Here is a 17,976-nt window from a genome sequence, read left to right on the forward strand (position 1 = left end):
GCTGCACTGTGCTCTCCACCAGGAAACAATCCAATATATCTGATCAAAGAAGTGTAAGGCCAGGCACCAGTGATCATTGCTTCTATGCTTATTTTATTCCAGGAAGTTACATACAGTAATAGCAAAGGAGTGAACAGACGGCCTGACAGCCGTTTCACAGGTCTTGCTGGTTCATCAGAGGCCACAGGTGGTCTCTGACGAAGTGGGGAGACCCGCATAACATTTGTCAGGCTGTCTGTTCACTCCTTTGCTATTTCTGTATGTACCTTCCTGGATTAAAAAAAGCATAGAATCAGTTATCACTGGTGCCAGGCCTTACGCTTCTTTGATCAAAAACCTTGATTTGTATTGAAGATAGGAGTTATTTGTTTACAGGTAGCCGTAGAATATATAAGATATTGGATATTTCTCCAGTGTCTTACTTTTCTCTGTCTCTGCAGCCTCCACCTCCTGGAATCAACTACATTGTGCTGCTTACATGTGCTGTCTGCTTTATTACCTACTCTGTGGCCACCATCATCGTCCACAAACTGGACCTGCTAGATGTCAACAAGGCAGGGATCATCCCATTCTGTGGCAAGTCTGGTGTCTACAAATATGAAGTCCTGGTGAAGACGGGCTGGGGACGCGGATCTGGTACGTGACACTAGGCATGATTATAACATGGTACAATATGTAGAAGAAGGTACTCCACAGGCTTCAATTTTGCATTTGGTTTCTTTATTGAGCAACTGCACACACTACTTGTTATGGGTACACTGACCATTCTCCTGAGGAAGGGTCAGTGTACCCGTAACATGTAGTGTGTACAATTGGTCAATAAAGAAGCCAAACGCAAGATTAAAGCCTGTGGAGTGCCTTCTTCTACATATTGTACGGTTCTGGTTTGCAGGAGTGATGTACCTGCCGAAGAGGAGCACGGACTGCTGCTACCCAGCTAGGGTTAGCATAGTTGAGACTCAGGGTGAATGACTGGAATGATTACAGCATGGAGCTTTTCACAGGGGATGGGTTGAGGAACATAAATGTATGTAGCATTGTACTAAAACTATAGACATGCACTTTTTATTTATCCTAAACAGAATATAGCTGGCTGTTGGGATACACTTTTATTATTATTATTATTATTTATTGTATTTATAAAGCGCCAACATATTACGCAGCGCTGCACAATAGATAAATGGGTTAACATACAGGTAGAACATACAGAAACTCACTAGAAAACAAGATCATGCAAATGATTTGATAACAATACAGGGTCATAGGTCAAAATAGAGACTGTTCTAGTCCACAAGAGGGGTGATTGTCAGTAAGATTGCATAATCAAGCTGGAAACACTAGGGAGGATGGCCCTGCCAGAGGCTTACAATCTAAAGGGTGGGGGTGGAGACAATAGGTGCATCTTTTGAGAGGGTGTCTAACAGAACATATTATGGTGCTGGTGTAGGGGGGTATGCGAGTGTGAAGAGGTGAGTCTTGAGAGCTTGTTTGAAGGTATTAAAGGTGGGGGCGAGTCTGACGGCTGGTGGGAGCGAGTTCCAGAGAACACTTTTGTTCTGATTCCATAACTGACACTTTCTCCTCATTTTCTGCCATTACACTTTACAGGCACCACAGCCCACGTTGGCATCAGCTTATATGGAGTGGACCATAAGAGTGGGCACAGACATCTTGATGGTGAGAATACTTTCCATCGAAACAGTGTGGACATCTTCCAGATCGCCGCTGACAAGAGCTTGGGGAACATCTGGAAGATCCGCCTGTGGCATGACAACAAAGGTGAGAAGGGAATTTAAAAGGAACCTGAAGCGAGAGGTACATGGAGGCAACCATAATTGTTACCTTTGAAACAGTACCAGTTGCTTGGCAGTCCTGCAGATCTCTTGAAGGGAATCTGAAGTGAAAATAAACTTATGATATAATGAATTTTAGGTGTAGTACAGCTAAGAAATAGAACATTAGTAGCAAAGATCAGTCTCGTATTGTTCCCAGTACAGGAAGAGTTAAAGGAGTTCTGTGGTGTAAAAATCAAACAAGATGACACTTACCTGGGGCTTCTATCGGCCCCTTGCAGCGGTAATGTCACACGCCGTCCTCCTCCAATGCTCTGTTCCTCTCCGCCGGTCCCCGTGTAATCACGCGGGTGATAACACTGCGGGTGCGCGGTCGTGACCGTGCGCATCATCGGGAGCTTACTGCGCAGGTGCAGTACAAGAAAACTTTGTACTGCGCCTGCACAGTAAGCTCCCGATGACGCCAGCGGGAGCGAGCATTATTTGTCTGTTTAGACGAATATTGAACCGGGATCGGGGAGCGGGTGATCGGAGGAGGACGGCTTGGGAAATTACAGCTGCAGGGGGCCGATAGAAGCCCCAGGTAAGTGTCTGCTTGTTTGATTTTATATAATACCACAAGGGTAACTTCAAAAATGAACAAGCAAGAAAGATTTCTGAGTACAAATTCATGAAAAGGTTCAAAACATTAACAGAAGGTTTAAATTGTGGAATGGGATTTCATGTTAGCTTGCGTAAGCTCCCTGGCTCCAGCCTGCTGATTACCTGACATCTAACTGCTAAACAGCAACCAGCACAACTGCCATCTTGTTTGCTATTTCCCTGCATGAGTGTTTTTCTACAGCTAACATCTGGAAATATACCTGAGATCCCAGAAAGCTTGCATTATTTAACTTTATCATTTAGCCATTAAAAGGTATTACTTTTACAAGACTTTGTTTTTTTCTACCTACATATATTGTTTGGCTAACACGGTACAGAAACATTTTTACTAATATAATACCACAGAGCCCTTTAAGAAACTTAATGTGTTATCTATGCAAAAGAACTTCTCTGAGATCTCCAAACCACCTTGGGTCAAAGACGGTGCTGTTTTCTGAAGCACTTATTTTATTTTTTCACTTCGGTGTCACTTTAAGCTGCAGTAGTATCTTGTTTTGTTGAGAATAGATATGCTGATCGATCTGCTGGTTTACTATTGCTCAGAAGAGAAGTTTTGCACTTTTAGATGTGCTTGTAATGGTGAAGACCAGTGTGCAGTGTGAATACAAGATGATTTGTAGCAATACCACATGATCTGTCAGAGGCTGATACTGTTGTGTGTTTGTCTCAGGGCTCAACCCATCCTGGTTCGTCCAACATGTTATCATCCGCGACTTGCAGAGCAGCAAGAACTACTTCTTCCTGGTTAATGATTGGCTGTCTGTGGGTCAGGAGGAGAGTGGCCGGCGGGTGGAGAAGGAAATCTTTGCTGCTAGTGAGTCCTGTTTATTTCTTGATGTGACTTTTCAGTATATTGCGTGCCTTTTCCTGAATACACGGACACACGTTTCTATTTCTGCCAATTCAGGTGAGACGGAACTGAAGAGATTCTCTCGAATTTTCATGGCGGAACTGCAGCGCGGCATATCAGAGAAACACGTTTGGCTCTCGATGTGGGACCGACCTCTGCGCAGTCGCTTCACCCGGGTCCAGAGGGCCACTTGCTGTGCTGTTCTCATCTTTCTCTTCCTCTGTGCCAACGCTGTGTGGTATGGTGTAGTGAGTGATCGGAATCACGGGTATGTAACCTTCCGGTATACTGCATCTTTCATATATAAACAGCTGTTTCAGTCTAATGCATTGCACACTGTTATAACATTGTGTTATCCAGGTTCTGTGTCTTACTAAAGCTAATTTACTAATTTAATTACTAAATATTTACGATTATAATGTGCTGGGGTGTTTAGTTTACGAATGCGCTACAGCTGTGATGACTCAGGAAGTGACAGCCCTTCCTCCTGTGACGGCACTACGCCTGTGACAGTTTAGCAGGTATGAAGATTCTTCAAGCGCAAGGAACATGCTTGCTAGTTATTGTTAGGTGTAGTGGAAGCAAGGTTAGTGTTAGGTGTAGTCACAGTGAGGTTAGTGTAAGGCGTAGCAGCAGTGAGGTTAGTGTTAGCTGTAGTCACAGTGATGCTAGTGTAAGGCATAGCAGCAGTGATGTTAGTGTTAGGCACAGTGGCAGTGATGCTAGTGTTAGGCGCAGTGGCAGTGATGTTAGTGTTAGGCGCAGTGGCAGTGATGTTAGTGTTAGGCGCAGTGGCAGTGAGGTTAGTGTTAGGTGCAGTGGCAGTGAGGTTAGTGTTAGGCGCAGTGGCAGTGAGGTTAGTGTTGGGCGCAGTGGCAGTGAGGTTAGTGTTAGGCGCAGTGGCAGTTCGGTTAGTGTTAGGCGCAGTGGCAGTTCGGTTAGTGTTAGGCGCAGTGGCAGTTCGGTTAGTGTTAGACGCAGTGGCAGTTCGGTTAGTGTTAGACGCAGTGGCAGTTCGGTTCATGTTAGGCGCAGTGGCAGTGAGGTTAGTTTTAGGCGCAGTGGCAATAAGGTTAGTGTTAGGCGCAGTGGCAGTGAGGTTAGTGTTAGGTGCAGTGGCAGTGAGGTTAGTGTTAGGCGCAGTGGCAGTGAGGTTAGTGTTAGGCGCAGTGGCAGTGAGGTTAGTGTTAGGCGCAGTGGCAGTGAGGTTAGTGTTAGGCACAGTGGCAGTGAGGTTAGTGTTAGGCGCAGTGGCAGTGAGGTTAGTGTTAGGAGCAGTGGCAGTGAGGTTAGTGTTAGGAGCAGTTGCAGTGAGGTTAGTGTTTGGTGCAGCGGTAGTGAGGTTCGTGTTAGGTGCAGCACTAGTGAGGTTAGTGTTAAGTACAGAACTAGTGAGGATAGTGTTAGGCGTAGTGAGGTTAGTGTTTGGCGCAGCGGTAAGGAGGTTAGTGTTAGGTTCAGCAATAGTGAGGTTAGTATTAGGTGCAGCAGCAGTGAGGTTAGTATTAGGTGCAGCAATAGTGAGGTTAATGTTAGGTGCAGCAGTTAATGCATTAATATTATTACTGTACTAGTATGACTTCTATTGGCTACTGGTTGCGCCAAACCATTAGCGTATATAGTTAATGTACGTGTTTAAAAATGTTTTTTTCTTGACAAGTTATCAGCTGTAGACGTTTGAAGTAAAGTTTCTCGATGATATGTTAATAATTATAAGCTGATGTAGATGTTCATTTTGTGCAAATTAATGCAGCAGCTTGGAATTGGACCAAAATCATCAGCTCCCTGACCTTTAATTTGAAGCTGGTCACACATGTATTGATTTATTGTCCAGGGATCCCAATGTCCTCTTGCAGTTTATACTGTAACTAGGTGACCTAAGCCCGTTTAAAAACGGGCTCTAGGTCTGTGTGGAATCCCCATCTCCTCTCCCCTCTCCTCCACTCCCCTCCCACTCTCCACCGCAGTGTCACCACGCATGCGCGCACCCGCCGAGCGCGCGCACCCGCTGCGCATGCCGCCCGCTGCCCCGTCGCAAACCCGGCCGCCCGCTGACCCCCTGCATGCCCGGCCGCCCGCTGACACGCCGCCCGCTCGGCTCCCTGGTCCCACGCTATCCCTGTGTAGCGTTGTCTGTGCTACGCAGTGCACACTTGCGCACAACGGTTCAGCACGGACAACGCTACACAGGGACAGCGCACGTACACAGGAGTTTCATTATAGAGGATGTGGCCTTACAGTAACTGGATTAAGATTTTCTTTAATATGGATCAGATTGTAAACTGTTAATTGATGATCTGACTTGAGATGCCTACTGAAAGTCTATAAATTTGCATTATATGTTTGTCACTTTTGTAGGCTCTTGTCTAGAGCTGCCACTTTTTGTATATCAGAGGTTCCCTGAATGTCATTGCTAAGTCTAGTCACATGATATTACCATTGTAATTGGCCCACTATTTCTATGAAAATTCTGCTTTCTCCCACTTTTTGAGCACCTCTCTGTCTGAGTGGAAAAAGAGCTTTTGTTATAACATGAAGTTGGCTGGCAAAATACATTGTGACAAAAACTTACACTTAATAGAGTAGAGTGCATAATTTATGTTGCTACCTGCCACTCACAGGAGCTCATAGTCTAATTATCCCTAACATGGTTATAATCTGATACCCCACCACAGTCTTAGGTTGGTTTTAGGGGGATAGGTCAGTTCACCTACCACTATGATTTTGGGATACAGAAGGAATACAGAGTGCCTGGTGGAAACCCATGAAAGACTACGGAGAACATGCAAACACCATGAAGATAGTGTCCTAGCTGGGAATTGGACTTAAGTGATAATCTGATACAGTAATTATAAGGTTAGCCGCCTACCCTTTGTTTTTTCCTGTAGTCATTATAAGAACTCTTGGCCTCTTTCAGGGATGTTGCGGTGTCCCAGGTGGTTCCTCTCAGTGTGGATTCCGTGGCTGTAGGACTGGTGACAAGTGTCATAGTCTATCCTGTCTACTTGTTCATCCTCTTCCTCTTCAGAAGGGCTCGCAGCAAGGTGAGGGGATGGAGCAAAAGATGGTTACACCTGGGGTGTCTCTTGTAAGGTACCATTATGAGGTCTGAATCTGTGTCTTTTTCCCACAGATTTGCATCAGGCCATCTCTGACATATTTTGATCAGGACTCTATTGAAATTGACAATTATCTGGACCATATGATGATGGAGAGTTCCTTCATGACATACACAGGAATCCATGGAGAGGTGAGCATGTCTGATGTCTACTAGATCGGCCTTAAAGTTTATTATTTATATTTTAACCTCTTCAGTACCAGTAGCAATGTATTTTTGGAGTCGGAGATATGGTTATCTCTAGTGTGTATTCATTGTAAATGGAAACATAGCACAATGGTCACCTTTTAAAATCTCAGGGTAAGTAACAGTAGTTTTGTGCTGACAATAAATAATTTTTTTGTTTTGGTGACCACATCCTTCTTTTTTTTTTTTTAGGAATTTTCTGACCAGACCAAAACTGAGATAGCTGTTGATGACACAAAGGGGTGAGTGCTCAGAGCAGAATTGATGTATGTATTTGTCTTTCTTGAGATTTTTCTCTTTAAATCAGGTGCATGTGAAATATTGCATATGAATATTTTACATTTATCACATGCAGCCAGTTGGGGCAGCAAAGTGCAAACATAAACCACAGAGCACAGTGTCATACAATCCCTTCTCATGTATGAATTGGTGCTGAAGAGACAGGGTGGGACTTAAATGGAAGAAGGTTTTGAATTCTAGGAGTGAGATTTAGTATATCATTGAGCTACTATCTTAAGCAGCCCATACACTCAGCCGATTTTCTGGCCGACCGATCGATCCCGATCGATCGATCGATCGATTGCAAATCGGTTGGCCAATCGACCGATCGACGGCCGATTTCGATCGATTTCGATGGATTTCCATCGAACTTGCAGGGTGGAAAATTTAGGTCGATCTGATGAGATTGCTTATCAGTTTGCATTGGCCTTAATGGAAATCTGATGGCAAAAAAATGCCATCAGATCGAATTTCAATAGATTTCAAACTGAAATCTATTGGAATTCTATCCTGGTAAAAAATGTTCTAAAAACGCATCAGATAGATCATCAGATGCATTTCTTATCTATCTGCTGCCAATCTGACGAGTGTATGGGCACCTTTACCATTCGAGTTTGGATATCTGGTTGTGAGTTATGCTTCTCGCATGAATAAAGAGTTAAATGGTGCTTCAGTTACTTTTCTGAGTAGTCAACAGGCTCAGCATAGAAAGTCCTGTTTGAAAGACCTGTCCGTTCCATACACACATACACAAGGGTTAAGGTGCCCATACACTCGTCAGATTGGCAGCAGATAGATAAGAAATGCATCTGATGATCTATCTGATGCGTTTTTAGAACATTTTTTACCAGGATAGAATTCCAATAGATTTCAGTTTGAAATCCATTGAAATTCGATCTGATGGCATTTTTTTGCCATCAGATTTCCATTAAGGCCAATGCAAACTGATAAGCAATCTCATCAGATCGACCTAAATTTTCCACCCAGCCAGTTCGATGGAAATCCATCGAAATCGATCGAAATCGGCCATCGATCGGTCGATTGGCCAACCGATTTGCAAACGATCAATTGATCGATCGATCGGGATCGATCGGTCGGCCAGAAAATCGGCTGAGTGTATGGGCCCCTTAAGATTGCTTTATAGAATTGCTTCAGACTACAGCACCCTGCAGACTAAATCACACAGGAAGAGCCAACTCCTCCCCCTACTCTCTGCCAGTTAACATTTCAGTGCCTGATTTGATCCATCCAGACATGCAACCAGTGCTGTTCTTTTTGTTTTAGAATACTCTACTCCTTTTGCAAATAGAGCAACATATATCCATGTCTTTTATTTAACACTTATTTTCAAAGCAAAAAACTAAAAAAAAAAAGGCAAGGGGCCATACAAGCACCACTCAGGACTAATATATAGCAATCAATATCAAATTCATCTTTATTAATTATCTAAATGATTAAAAACATTTAAAAACAACAACAACATGGGTCTGGGGTCCCAAATACAATGAATAAATAATACACCTGCACTGATAATAATATATATAAGTAACGAAGTGCAAAGGTGTAAGCAGAGAATATATATAAATATAATCTATACTTGAATGACAAAGTAGATAACAATTGCCTCAATTGATCAAGAATGAACACCAGGGATTATAAATATGAAACAATAAATAAATACATCAATGAATGCAAGAATAAATAATTATAAAGGGCTCCTAGGACAATAAAGTGCTAACAACAATGAGGTAGACAATTGAAAAAGTGGCTGAGTGCAATAGCAAGTGATAAAATGGTGTAAACCATTGATGAACAATGTGTCATCCTCAGAAGCGGGCGTTTTTCCCGCGAGGTGCACTAAGGCTTCCATCGGAGCCTGGGGTCCCCCTTCCTTTGCCTCTCTTGTCTCCACGCTGTGAGTATTGCTGTTTCTTTAGCTTGATTTTGCTCCTTGGTGCATCTTAGGCACGTTTTCAGTGTTTCTCTTTTGTGCACATTTTCAGCCAGGTTGTTTGGCCGTCTGACACATTGTTCATCAATGGTTTACACCATTTTATCACTTGCTATTGCACTCAGCCACTTTTTCAATTGTCTACCTCATTGTTGTTAGCACTTTATTGTCCTAGGAGCCCTTTATAATTATTTATTCTTGCATTCACTACTACTAATTGGCCTATAGCACGCCCAGGTACTGGAGAATAATATTATTTACTTAAGTGGTGCTATGTTCCATTCTATGTGTTCCAATTGACTTATTTTCAAAGCAAACATTTTACACATTCTCGTTTTTTTTTTTACAACATGATCTGTAAATAATAATGTTTACAGATAAAAAAAAAAAAAAGAAACGTAATATCTCTTGTGTAACGTCTGCTTATTTTCATCTGTAAGACTATAGAAAGGAAGAGAATTGGCTCTTGGGTGCATAAGAAACTACAAAACAATCTTTATTATTATTATACATATATAGACATACAAATAAATACATAGATATAGTAATAGCTAGAAATCCCCTTAAAAGCAATAGATAGTCCCCTCAGGCAAAATATTCAGGACAGTGAGGCTGCAGTCCTCCTAACACCTAACAAGACAAAGAGTTCCACTCCAGAAATTAAATCCACAATTGATCGTGTGTAAAAATGGGTTTAGTATTTTGTATCCAGACAGAAGGTAGCTGGTGAGAATCCACTCACAGGATGGAAGCTAAACCTAAGTAGATCCAGTCACATAGTATTGAAACTGATTGCTGGATAAGTAACAAACACCCACATCATAAAGGGGTGTGTTGCAGTTCATATGCCGTGACATGAAGCATTCAGGCAAAAAAATGAAGCATGTTTCGCCGCACTAGCGGCCTTTTCAAAGGCAGGCAGCAGACAAGGATATCACCTCTAGACGCCATAGTGGCGTTTTTGAAGGCTGCCACGGCGGCGCACGCCCCGCCCACCTCCGCCCATACCAGAGCTTACTTCCGCCAAGATACTGCGCAGACGTGTGGGCGACGACCCAATGGAAAGCAAATGCGTTTCTACATGCCAACACAGGAAGCGAATCATCGCGTCACTGTATGATTCGCTACCTTCTGTCTGGATACAAAATACTAAACCCATTTTTACACACGATCAATTGTGGATTTAATTTCTGGAGTGGAACTCTTTGTCTTGTTAGGTGTTAGGAGGACTGCAGCCTCACTGTCCTGAATATTTTGCCTGAGGGGACTATCTATTGCTTTTAAGGGGATTTCTAGCTATTACTATATCTATGTATTTATTTGTATGTCTATATATGTATAATCATAATAAAGATTGTTTTGTAGTTTCTTATGCACCCAAGAGCCAATTCTCTTCCTTTCTATAGTCTTACATATTCATATGTTGGCATGATGCATAAGAAAACAATGATTAGTGATGTTACTATGGATATGATTTAGCTTTTATCTTATTTGACCATACTCCACATTGTTTAGAGATATTGTGATTCATTGCTTATTTTCATCACTTCTCTTTGTGTGTACTCAAAGTACTATGTTTCCCCCCCAAGATAAGACGTAGTCTTGTAAGAATCTATGAGGTTTTTGCAATGTAAAACCCTCATTCATTTAAGAACCAAAGTTTCAGCAGAAGACTATATCCAGAGTTCTCTTTTAAGCCAAATTCTAGAGAACAAATTTCTAATGAAACGTATCGCTTTTGCTACAAAAAAGTCATCACTGCTGCTTAAAGAGACACTGAAGCGAAAAAAAAAATATGATATAATGATTTGGTTGTGTACTATGAATAATTACTAGAAGATTAGCAGCAAAGAAAATATTCTCATATTTTTATTTTCAGGTATATAGTGTTTTTTCTAACATTGCATCATTCTATAATATGTGCAGATTACACAACACTCAGCATTCAAAATGATTCTTTCAGAGCAGTCTGTAAACTAATGACATCTCCTCAGGCAGAGAAAAAGACATTTGTTTACAGTTTACAGTTGAGATAATAAAAGTCAGATAACAGCCCTCTCCACGACTTTGAAAGTCGTAGAGATTAATGATTTTTTTGTATAGAGATAACAGCTGGAGTTTCTTAACTCTTCCTGTACTGGAAACAATTAGACGGATGTATCTGATCTTAATGTTTTATTTCTTAGCTGTACTACACATACAAATCATAATATCATAATTTTTTTTTCGCTTCAGTGTCTCTTTAATATTAGAGGATGTCTTATTTTTCTATGAACAACAATCGACATTTATTCTACAGTATATAACTCACTATTTATTCAAAGATAGCCATGTCAGCACTTTGTGGCTCATCATCATAACTTTCCAAACCCCTGAATTCCATCATGAATTTCTTGTGACTTTCTTTCCTTTTTCCATGCACAACAATCTACATTTACCAAGAGCTAGGCACTTGCCAACCCTTATAGTTTTGGGTCTTGTGGGGAATTTTGAGTGCAATTCTTTTGAGGCTGTTTGATTTCCTCAGATGAAGGGTCCACCTGCCCTGCTTCAGTCTATTTCCAATTGATTTTACTTCTTTACATATGTACCATAGCTGCCAGGACACTATTTCAGTTTAGTTTTTATTGAACTTTTGCCGAGACTTGTCTTTGGAGTATGGCTTATATTTCCAACATCCTTAAAAATCACGCTAGGGCTTATTTTCGGAGTAGGTCTTATTTTAAGGGAACTGGTCTGCGTGGTTCCTCTTTTGATGATGTGTATTTGTTTACACAGTTTCATCCAGTGGACTGCGAATGACGGCATGTTGAGTTGGCCAGACCTGCTGAGTGACCCATCCATCATGGGGAACAGCATCCAGAAACTGGAGAAGCATCGCAATAATCATCACCTTGGCTTGGATGCCAGCTCCCATCCCAGCGAGGAGGACAGTGTGATACTAGGTCTCCCCCCATCCATGCCACGCCAGTTCCTGGCATCAGGTGAGCACACTCAGTTGGGAGGGGTGTTTTGTGAAAGATAAAGGGAACCTATGAAACATCACAATACTGTTTTTGATGACACCCATATGTAATGCTTATAATTGTGTTAGCAATTGATTAGATTTAAATAGGAACTTATCCAAGGATTGAATGTCATTCCAGTCAGTAGCAGGTATCCCCTTTCCCATGAGATATCTTTTTCTTTTCTCTAATAGATCATCATGGTCGCTGTGTAGACCATGGGTGACCAGCTCAATCACGCAAGGGGCTAAAATCTAAAACGTAGTGTAAGTCGCAAGCCTAATTGTTTATTAGGATTTAACATTTATTGAACAGTCTCAAGTGACTTAACTACAGTATAGCCACCAGTGGAGGGCGGGGTGACTACAGGGGCCTGCTCCTCTTCCCCCTTATTGCAGAGTAGCGCAGTGGAGCAGTTTAATTTGTACCTGCTAAAGTGCAGGGTCTCCTCTGATTTTCCTAACATCCACACTCTCTGTGCTGCATCCCTCTGAGTCATAATTCGTGTCACATGATCGGGAGGTAGAGGTGAGCAAGTATAGAGAGAGTGGCTGCCAGGAAGAACAAAAGACACCTGAAGCAGTGCTAAAACAAGTAAATAATGCACGACTCCAGTGTACTACTCTGTTATGTGGTAAGAGAGTGTCAGGTGGGGGGGGGAGGTGTGTAGTTGTGTGGTTTTTTTTCCAGCCACATGAGAGGTTTGGATAAAAGGAGGGGGTTCTACGCCAATTTCATATGGTGGTCCTGTGGGTTGTCACTGTGCCCCTGCTCAAGCTGACAGTGTTTCAACCATAAACACTGTCCCCTGTGTGCTCCTCTGGATGGAAAGGCAGTGTGCTGTTCTTTTATTACTAACAATGATGCACATTTGATGCACTCAAAGGCCACATACAATGGGAAGGAGGGCCGCATTTGGCCCGCGAGCTTTGAGTTTGACATCTGTGGAACTAGACTGACGGCTGTAATGTAAAAGCACCTGGGTGATTCCTTGCTAATGATCATGTCTTTGTGCCAAAGGTCTAAAAGAGCAGATGCTGTAACTTAAAGAAAACTTGTAACAAAAAAAAACCCATCTGGGGAATACTTACCTCAGGGGTGGAACATCTGGATCTTAAACTAGGCTTCCCCGACCTCCTCCATCCTCGGCAATCCTGCTCTGCGACCCCATGAACAGCGGCAAGGTAACTATTTACCTACCGCGGTCCAGCACAGGTGAGTAGCCTGTTCAGGCTTTGTCCTTGTTCAGGCTAAGGCGGAAACAGCCAAGCCCAATCGTATCCACACTACTGCGCAGGCTTGCAAGTCCTTTACGCCTGCGCAGTAGAACGGATCAATTGGGCTTAGCTATTTCCACCTTAGCCCGAATGAAGAGCTGCTACTGCACCTGCGCTGGATCGCGGTGGGTAAATACTGCCGCGCCTGGGCAGTAATTGCCAGGCTTTGTCAAGGAAGTTTTGGGTAGCCAGCGCTGGATTCCCCAAGGCTACAGAAGACGGGGAAGCCTCATAGGGACTCTGAGGCTTTCTCCTCCTGAAGTAAGTATCTCCCAGAGGGAGATCTTTTTGTTACAGGTTCTCTTTAATACTATGGCTCAGTCCTAACCAGTCATTTTTTATGTTTATTGAAGATGGCGCCAGCAGCATGTCCCTCCCCCAGGAGCTGCGGAGGATCTCCCGAACTGACACAGATCTCTTGTCAGACCTGTAAGTAGGTGCACGAGGGTCGTGTGGCTCTGTGGTTGTATTCAGTCATTTGATTTTGGCTCCTCTGATAATGCCCAGCGCTGTCTGTTCAAATTATCATTTACTGACTTAAAGCAAACCTGAAAGTAAGCTTATTAGATAATGAATTGTATGTACAGTACAGCTAAGAAATAGAACATTAGTAGCAAAGAAAAAAGTCTAATTTTCCAGTACAGGAAGAGTTAAAAAAAAAAAAACACCTCCCAGTTATCAATGCAAAAGAGCTTCTCTGAGCTATTGGACTCACTGGGTGGAATACATTCCTGTTTTCTGAAGAACTTAAACAGCCAAGAAACAGTGAGAAACCGCTTGAGATAAGGTTTTATTGCAGGAAAGTTCAAAGTATCATTATTTCTGCTTTGTTTTATAGCTTAAAATACAGAGTGTGGTTTCCAAACTGCAAAGATGTCAGAATGATGCAATGTCATAAAAAAAAGCTATATAAAACTGGAGTATGGCTTATATTTCCAACATCCTTAAAAATCATGCTAGGGCTTATTTTCTGGGTTGGTCTTATTTTCAGGGAATTGGTCTGGGTGGTTTCTCTTTTGATAATGTGTATTTGTTTGTTTCACAAATGTGCTGTTAACAGATTTCTGGTGAGCTCATAAAAGTGTCAAATCTGGTATCTGATCATTGCTTATGATAAATTTGGTCATTAGAAAAGTGTTGCTCTTTCTACAGAAATAAGGACATGTTTCTGGTGGTCATAGGAGTGCCATTTTTATACTGTAAATGGGCTCCAAAGAATGACTGGCCTACATTACGATTATAGACCATGAAACAGTTCTTGAAGTTTCTCTGATGTGAAATAAATACTTTTATTCCCCAGAAATGTAATAGTGTGGTTACTCTGGCAGGTCAAACCCTTTTGCCGATAAAACGGAAACCATCATGTTGGATAAGTTGAATGAAAAAGGACAAGTTTTAACCGGCTCGCCAAGAGAGTTTACCAGACCTGTGAAGTCAACCAGGACAGGTAACTAGAAATAATCCACTGTAGTTTAAGGGAAACTTGTTAAGCGTTAGGTGACCAGGCTGCTATTCCTGACCTTGATTTCTAGGTTAATGGTTGTCTTGCTGATTTGTTGCCTACAGCACTTAGTAATTTGAAGTCAGACTACATATTCTCCATACAGAGCCAGAAGTCCAGCATAATGTGTTATGGTTAGGGGTTAGGCGTGGGTGTTTATTAAGAGAGAGGTCTAGATTAGGCGGCAGGAAGGCATCTGCACGAAGAAGAAACCTCATGTCAAGCATAGGGGAGAGGCGGAAGGATGGTTTGTTACAGGAAACCTGAGGTGAGAGGGATATGGAGGCTGCCATATTTTTATCCTGTTAAAAAGATACCTGTCATCTGGCTGTCCTATGGTCTCTTTGGCTGTGGTGGTGTCTGTATTGTTCTGTCTTCTTCCCTGATCACCTCCTCCCACTCCCACCTACAAGACTTCTCTCGGTCCTCTCCCCTCCTCTGGAACACTCTCCCTCAACACATCCGCCACTCATCCACACTTACTATTTTTAACCTTCTGCCGCCCGCATCACGCCAGTAGGCGTGGCCGCGGCGGCAGCCCCAGGACCGCCTAACGCCAATTGGCGTAAAGTCCTGGGGCTCTGTTTTGCATGAGATCGCGCGCATGGTGCGCGCGCATCTCATGCTCGGAGGGCGGAGCTCCGCCCCGCCTTCAGTCTCCGAGCGGCTATTGCCGCTCGGGAGACTGTTAGACGGCGATCACGCCGTCTATTTACTAGGTGCAGCGTTGCGATGAGCAGCAGCGCTGCACTGGGGACAGCCGTGTGACACGGCTGTCCCCATGGGGGACAAGAGAGCGATCGGCTCTCATAGGCAGAAGCCTATGGCAGCCGATCGCCATAATTGGCTGGCTGTGGGGAGGGAGGGAGGGAATAAACTTAACCACTTCACCACTAAGGGGTTTTACCCCCTGACCACCAGAGCAATTTTCACCTTTCAGCGCTCCTTCCATTCATTCGTCTATAACTTTATTATTACTTATCCCAATGAAATGAACTATATCTTGTTTTTTTTGCCACCAATTAGGCTTTCTTTAGGTGGGACATTATGCCAAGAATTATTTTATTCTAAATGTGTTTTAATGGGGAAATAGGAAAAAATGTGGGAAAAAAATATTATTTTTCAGTTTTCGGCCATTATAGTTTTTAAATAAAGCATGCTACTGTAATTGAAACCCATGAAATGTATTAACCCATATGTCCCGGTTATAAAACCATTTAAATTATGTCCCTATCACAATGTTTGGCGACAATATTTTATTTGGAAATAAAGGTGCATTTTTTTCAGTTTTGCATCCATCCCTAAATACAAGCCCGCAGTTTATAAAGTAACAGTGTTATACCCTCTTGACATAAATATTTAAAAAGTTCAGTCCCTAAGGTAACTATTTATGTTTTTTTTTTAATTGTATTTTTTTTTTTTTTTATTACAAAAAAAAATAAAAAATTGGGGAGTGTGGGAGGTAATGAGTTAATTTATTGTGTAAATGTAATGTTTGTATGTGTAAAATGCTTTTAGGGTGTAGTTTACTATTTGGCCACAAGATGGCCACAGAGTGATTGTTTACATGCGACCTGTAAGCGTCCGGAAGGACGCTTACAGGAAGCAGTAGGAGGCTGGGAGACGCACAATGATCTCGCTGTTTCTGAAAGAAGCAGCAGATCATTGCGGGGGCTAGATCAACGAACGGGAATGGATTTTCCCGTTCATTGATCTCCGGGCGAGCGGGCGGCGACGTGCACGAGCGGCGGGTGCGCGCGCACGAGCGGCGGGAGCGCGGACAGCGGCGGTAGCGCGGAAGGTACGGATTTCTCCGTCCCTGGTTTTTTAGGAGGGAAAAAAGGGGCGGAGAAATTCGTACCGCTGGGGGTAAAGTGGTTAAAGAAACAGGTTTTTTTTTAAAAAAAAAAAAACAATAATATTTATTTTAAAAAAAATAAACATGGGGGGAGCGATCAGACCCCACCAACAGAGAGCTCTGTTGGTGGGGAGAAAAGGGGGGGGGGATCACTTGTGTGCTGAGTTGTGCGGCCCTGCAGCTTGGCCTTAAAGCTGCAGTGGCCAATTTAGCTAAAAATTGCCTGGTCACTAGGGGGGTTTAGCCCTGCAGTCCTCAAGTGGTTAAGCGCAATCTGAAAACTCACCTCTTCAGGCAAGCATACTCTCCTACATAGGACACCTTGCCTACTAACCACCATTTCTACCACTCCACACACAGCTTCCCTCACCTACTGTCCTATACCTTATGCTGGTGCTATATAAATCAATAATAATAATAATAATCACACACCTGCAACAAGCATGAGCCTAATCCAGTCAGACGCCAGTCAGAGCACCTGATCTGCATGCTTGTTCAGGGTCTATGGCTAAAAATATTAGAGAGACAGAATCAGGAGGACAACCAGGCAACTTGGATTTTTTAAAAGGCAATAAATATGTCAGCCTCCATATCCTTCTCACCTCATGTTTACCTCAAGGACATATTTTAGAGATAGGCAAATTGTAGGGATAAACATAAAAAATCATGATGAAAACTGCATCCCACAGCCAAGTTACTACAGGATCATTAATCACAAAGCTGACACAGTGTCCAGTCCTCCTGGGTCATGTACAAATGCACTGGGTTGACAAAGGATAATTTGGTTTGATATAGTTATGATTACGCCCAAGCAAGACTTCAAAGAAGCTGTAAATGATAGACAGGCCTCACATGCTTAAAGAGAACCAGAGACGAAGCATCCTCATATATTTTACCATATATATCAGTGGGAACATTAGAGAAAATGCCTACCCTGCTCTCTGTTTCATTATTTACTGTTCAGATTGCTTCTCATCAGCCCTGATAAAATCCCCGACAGAGCATTCAGTCTGGCTTTGCTATAATGACTCAGCTATAATGATTCCTGAGCAGAGCCACAAGGGGGTAGGCTTGGGCTTGAAAAGACAGCACAGAAGACAGACTCAGCTATAAAGATTCCTGAACAAAGCCAGACTGAATGCTCAGTCAGGGATTTTATCAGGGCTGATAAGAAGCAATCTGAACAGTAAATAATGAAACAGAGAGCAGAGTAGGTGTTTTCTCTAATGTTCCCACTGATATATATAATAAAATACATGAGGGTGCTTCGTCTCTGGTTCCTTTTAAAGTCCATGAGGTGACAGAATCAGATCTCTTTAAACAGCTGGAGAGAGAGAGAGAGAGAGAGAGAGAGAGAGAAACACAAAATTGCTTTCACATGTCCAAAAAACATGATCGATAATGTATTACTTATGTGTACCCGAGGCGTATCAGTGGTGGCATATGGGACATAAAGGCATGTTCCCTGCTCTATGCCACGCCTTCATGTCCCCTC

General features: G+C 42.7%; 1 protein-coding gene across 4 annotated transcripts in view; it reads left to right on the forward strand.

Annotated features, from left to right (window-relative positions):
* The window catches only part of PKD1 (polycystin 1, transient receptor potential channel interacting), a 264,518-nt gene that overhangs the window by 161,223 nt on the left and 85,319 nt on the right, over positions 1-17,976 (forward strand). For all 4 annotated transcript variants that reach the window (XR_011022701.1, XM_068244337.1, XM_068244339.1 and 1 more), the window contains exons 25-34: positions 441-636; positions 1,609-1,779; positions 3,127-3,270; positions 3,364-3,574; positions 6,224-6,350; positions 6,440-6,556; positions 6,803-6,852; positions 11,619-11,824; positions 13,476-13,551; positions 14,451-14,569. Coding sequence is in view for 3 of the 4 variants with exons in the window: in XM_068244337.1 (XP_068100438.1) it covers positions 441-636; positions 1,609-1,779; positions 3,127-3,270; positions 3,364-3,574; positions 6,224-6,350; positions 6,440-6,556; positions 6,803-6,852; positions 11,619-11,824; positions 13,476-13,551; positions 14,451-14,569 (1,417 nt within the window). In the remaining variant the exon portion in view is untranslated. The remainder of the gene's footprint in view (positions 1-440; positions 637-1,608; positions 1,780-3,126; positions 3,271-3,363; positions 3,575-6,223; positions 6,351-6,439; positions 6,557-6,802; positions 6,853-11,618; positions 11,825-13,475; positions 13,552-14,450; positions 14,570-17,976) is intronic.

This window comes from Hyperolius riggenbachi, chromosome 7, assembly GCF_040937935.1.
Source record: "Hyperolius riggenbachi isolate aHypRig1 chromosome 7, aHypRig1.pri, whole genome shotgun sequence".
NCBI lineage: Eukaryota > Metazoa > Chordata > Amphibia > Anura > Hyperoliidae > Hyperolius > Hyperolius riggenbachi.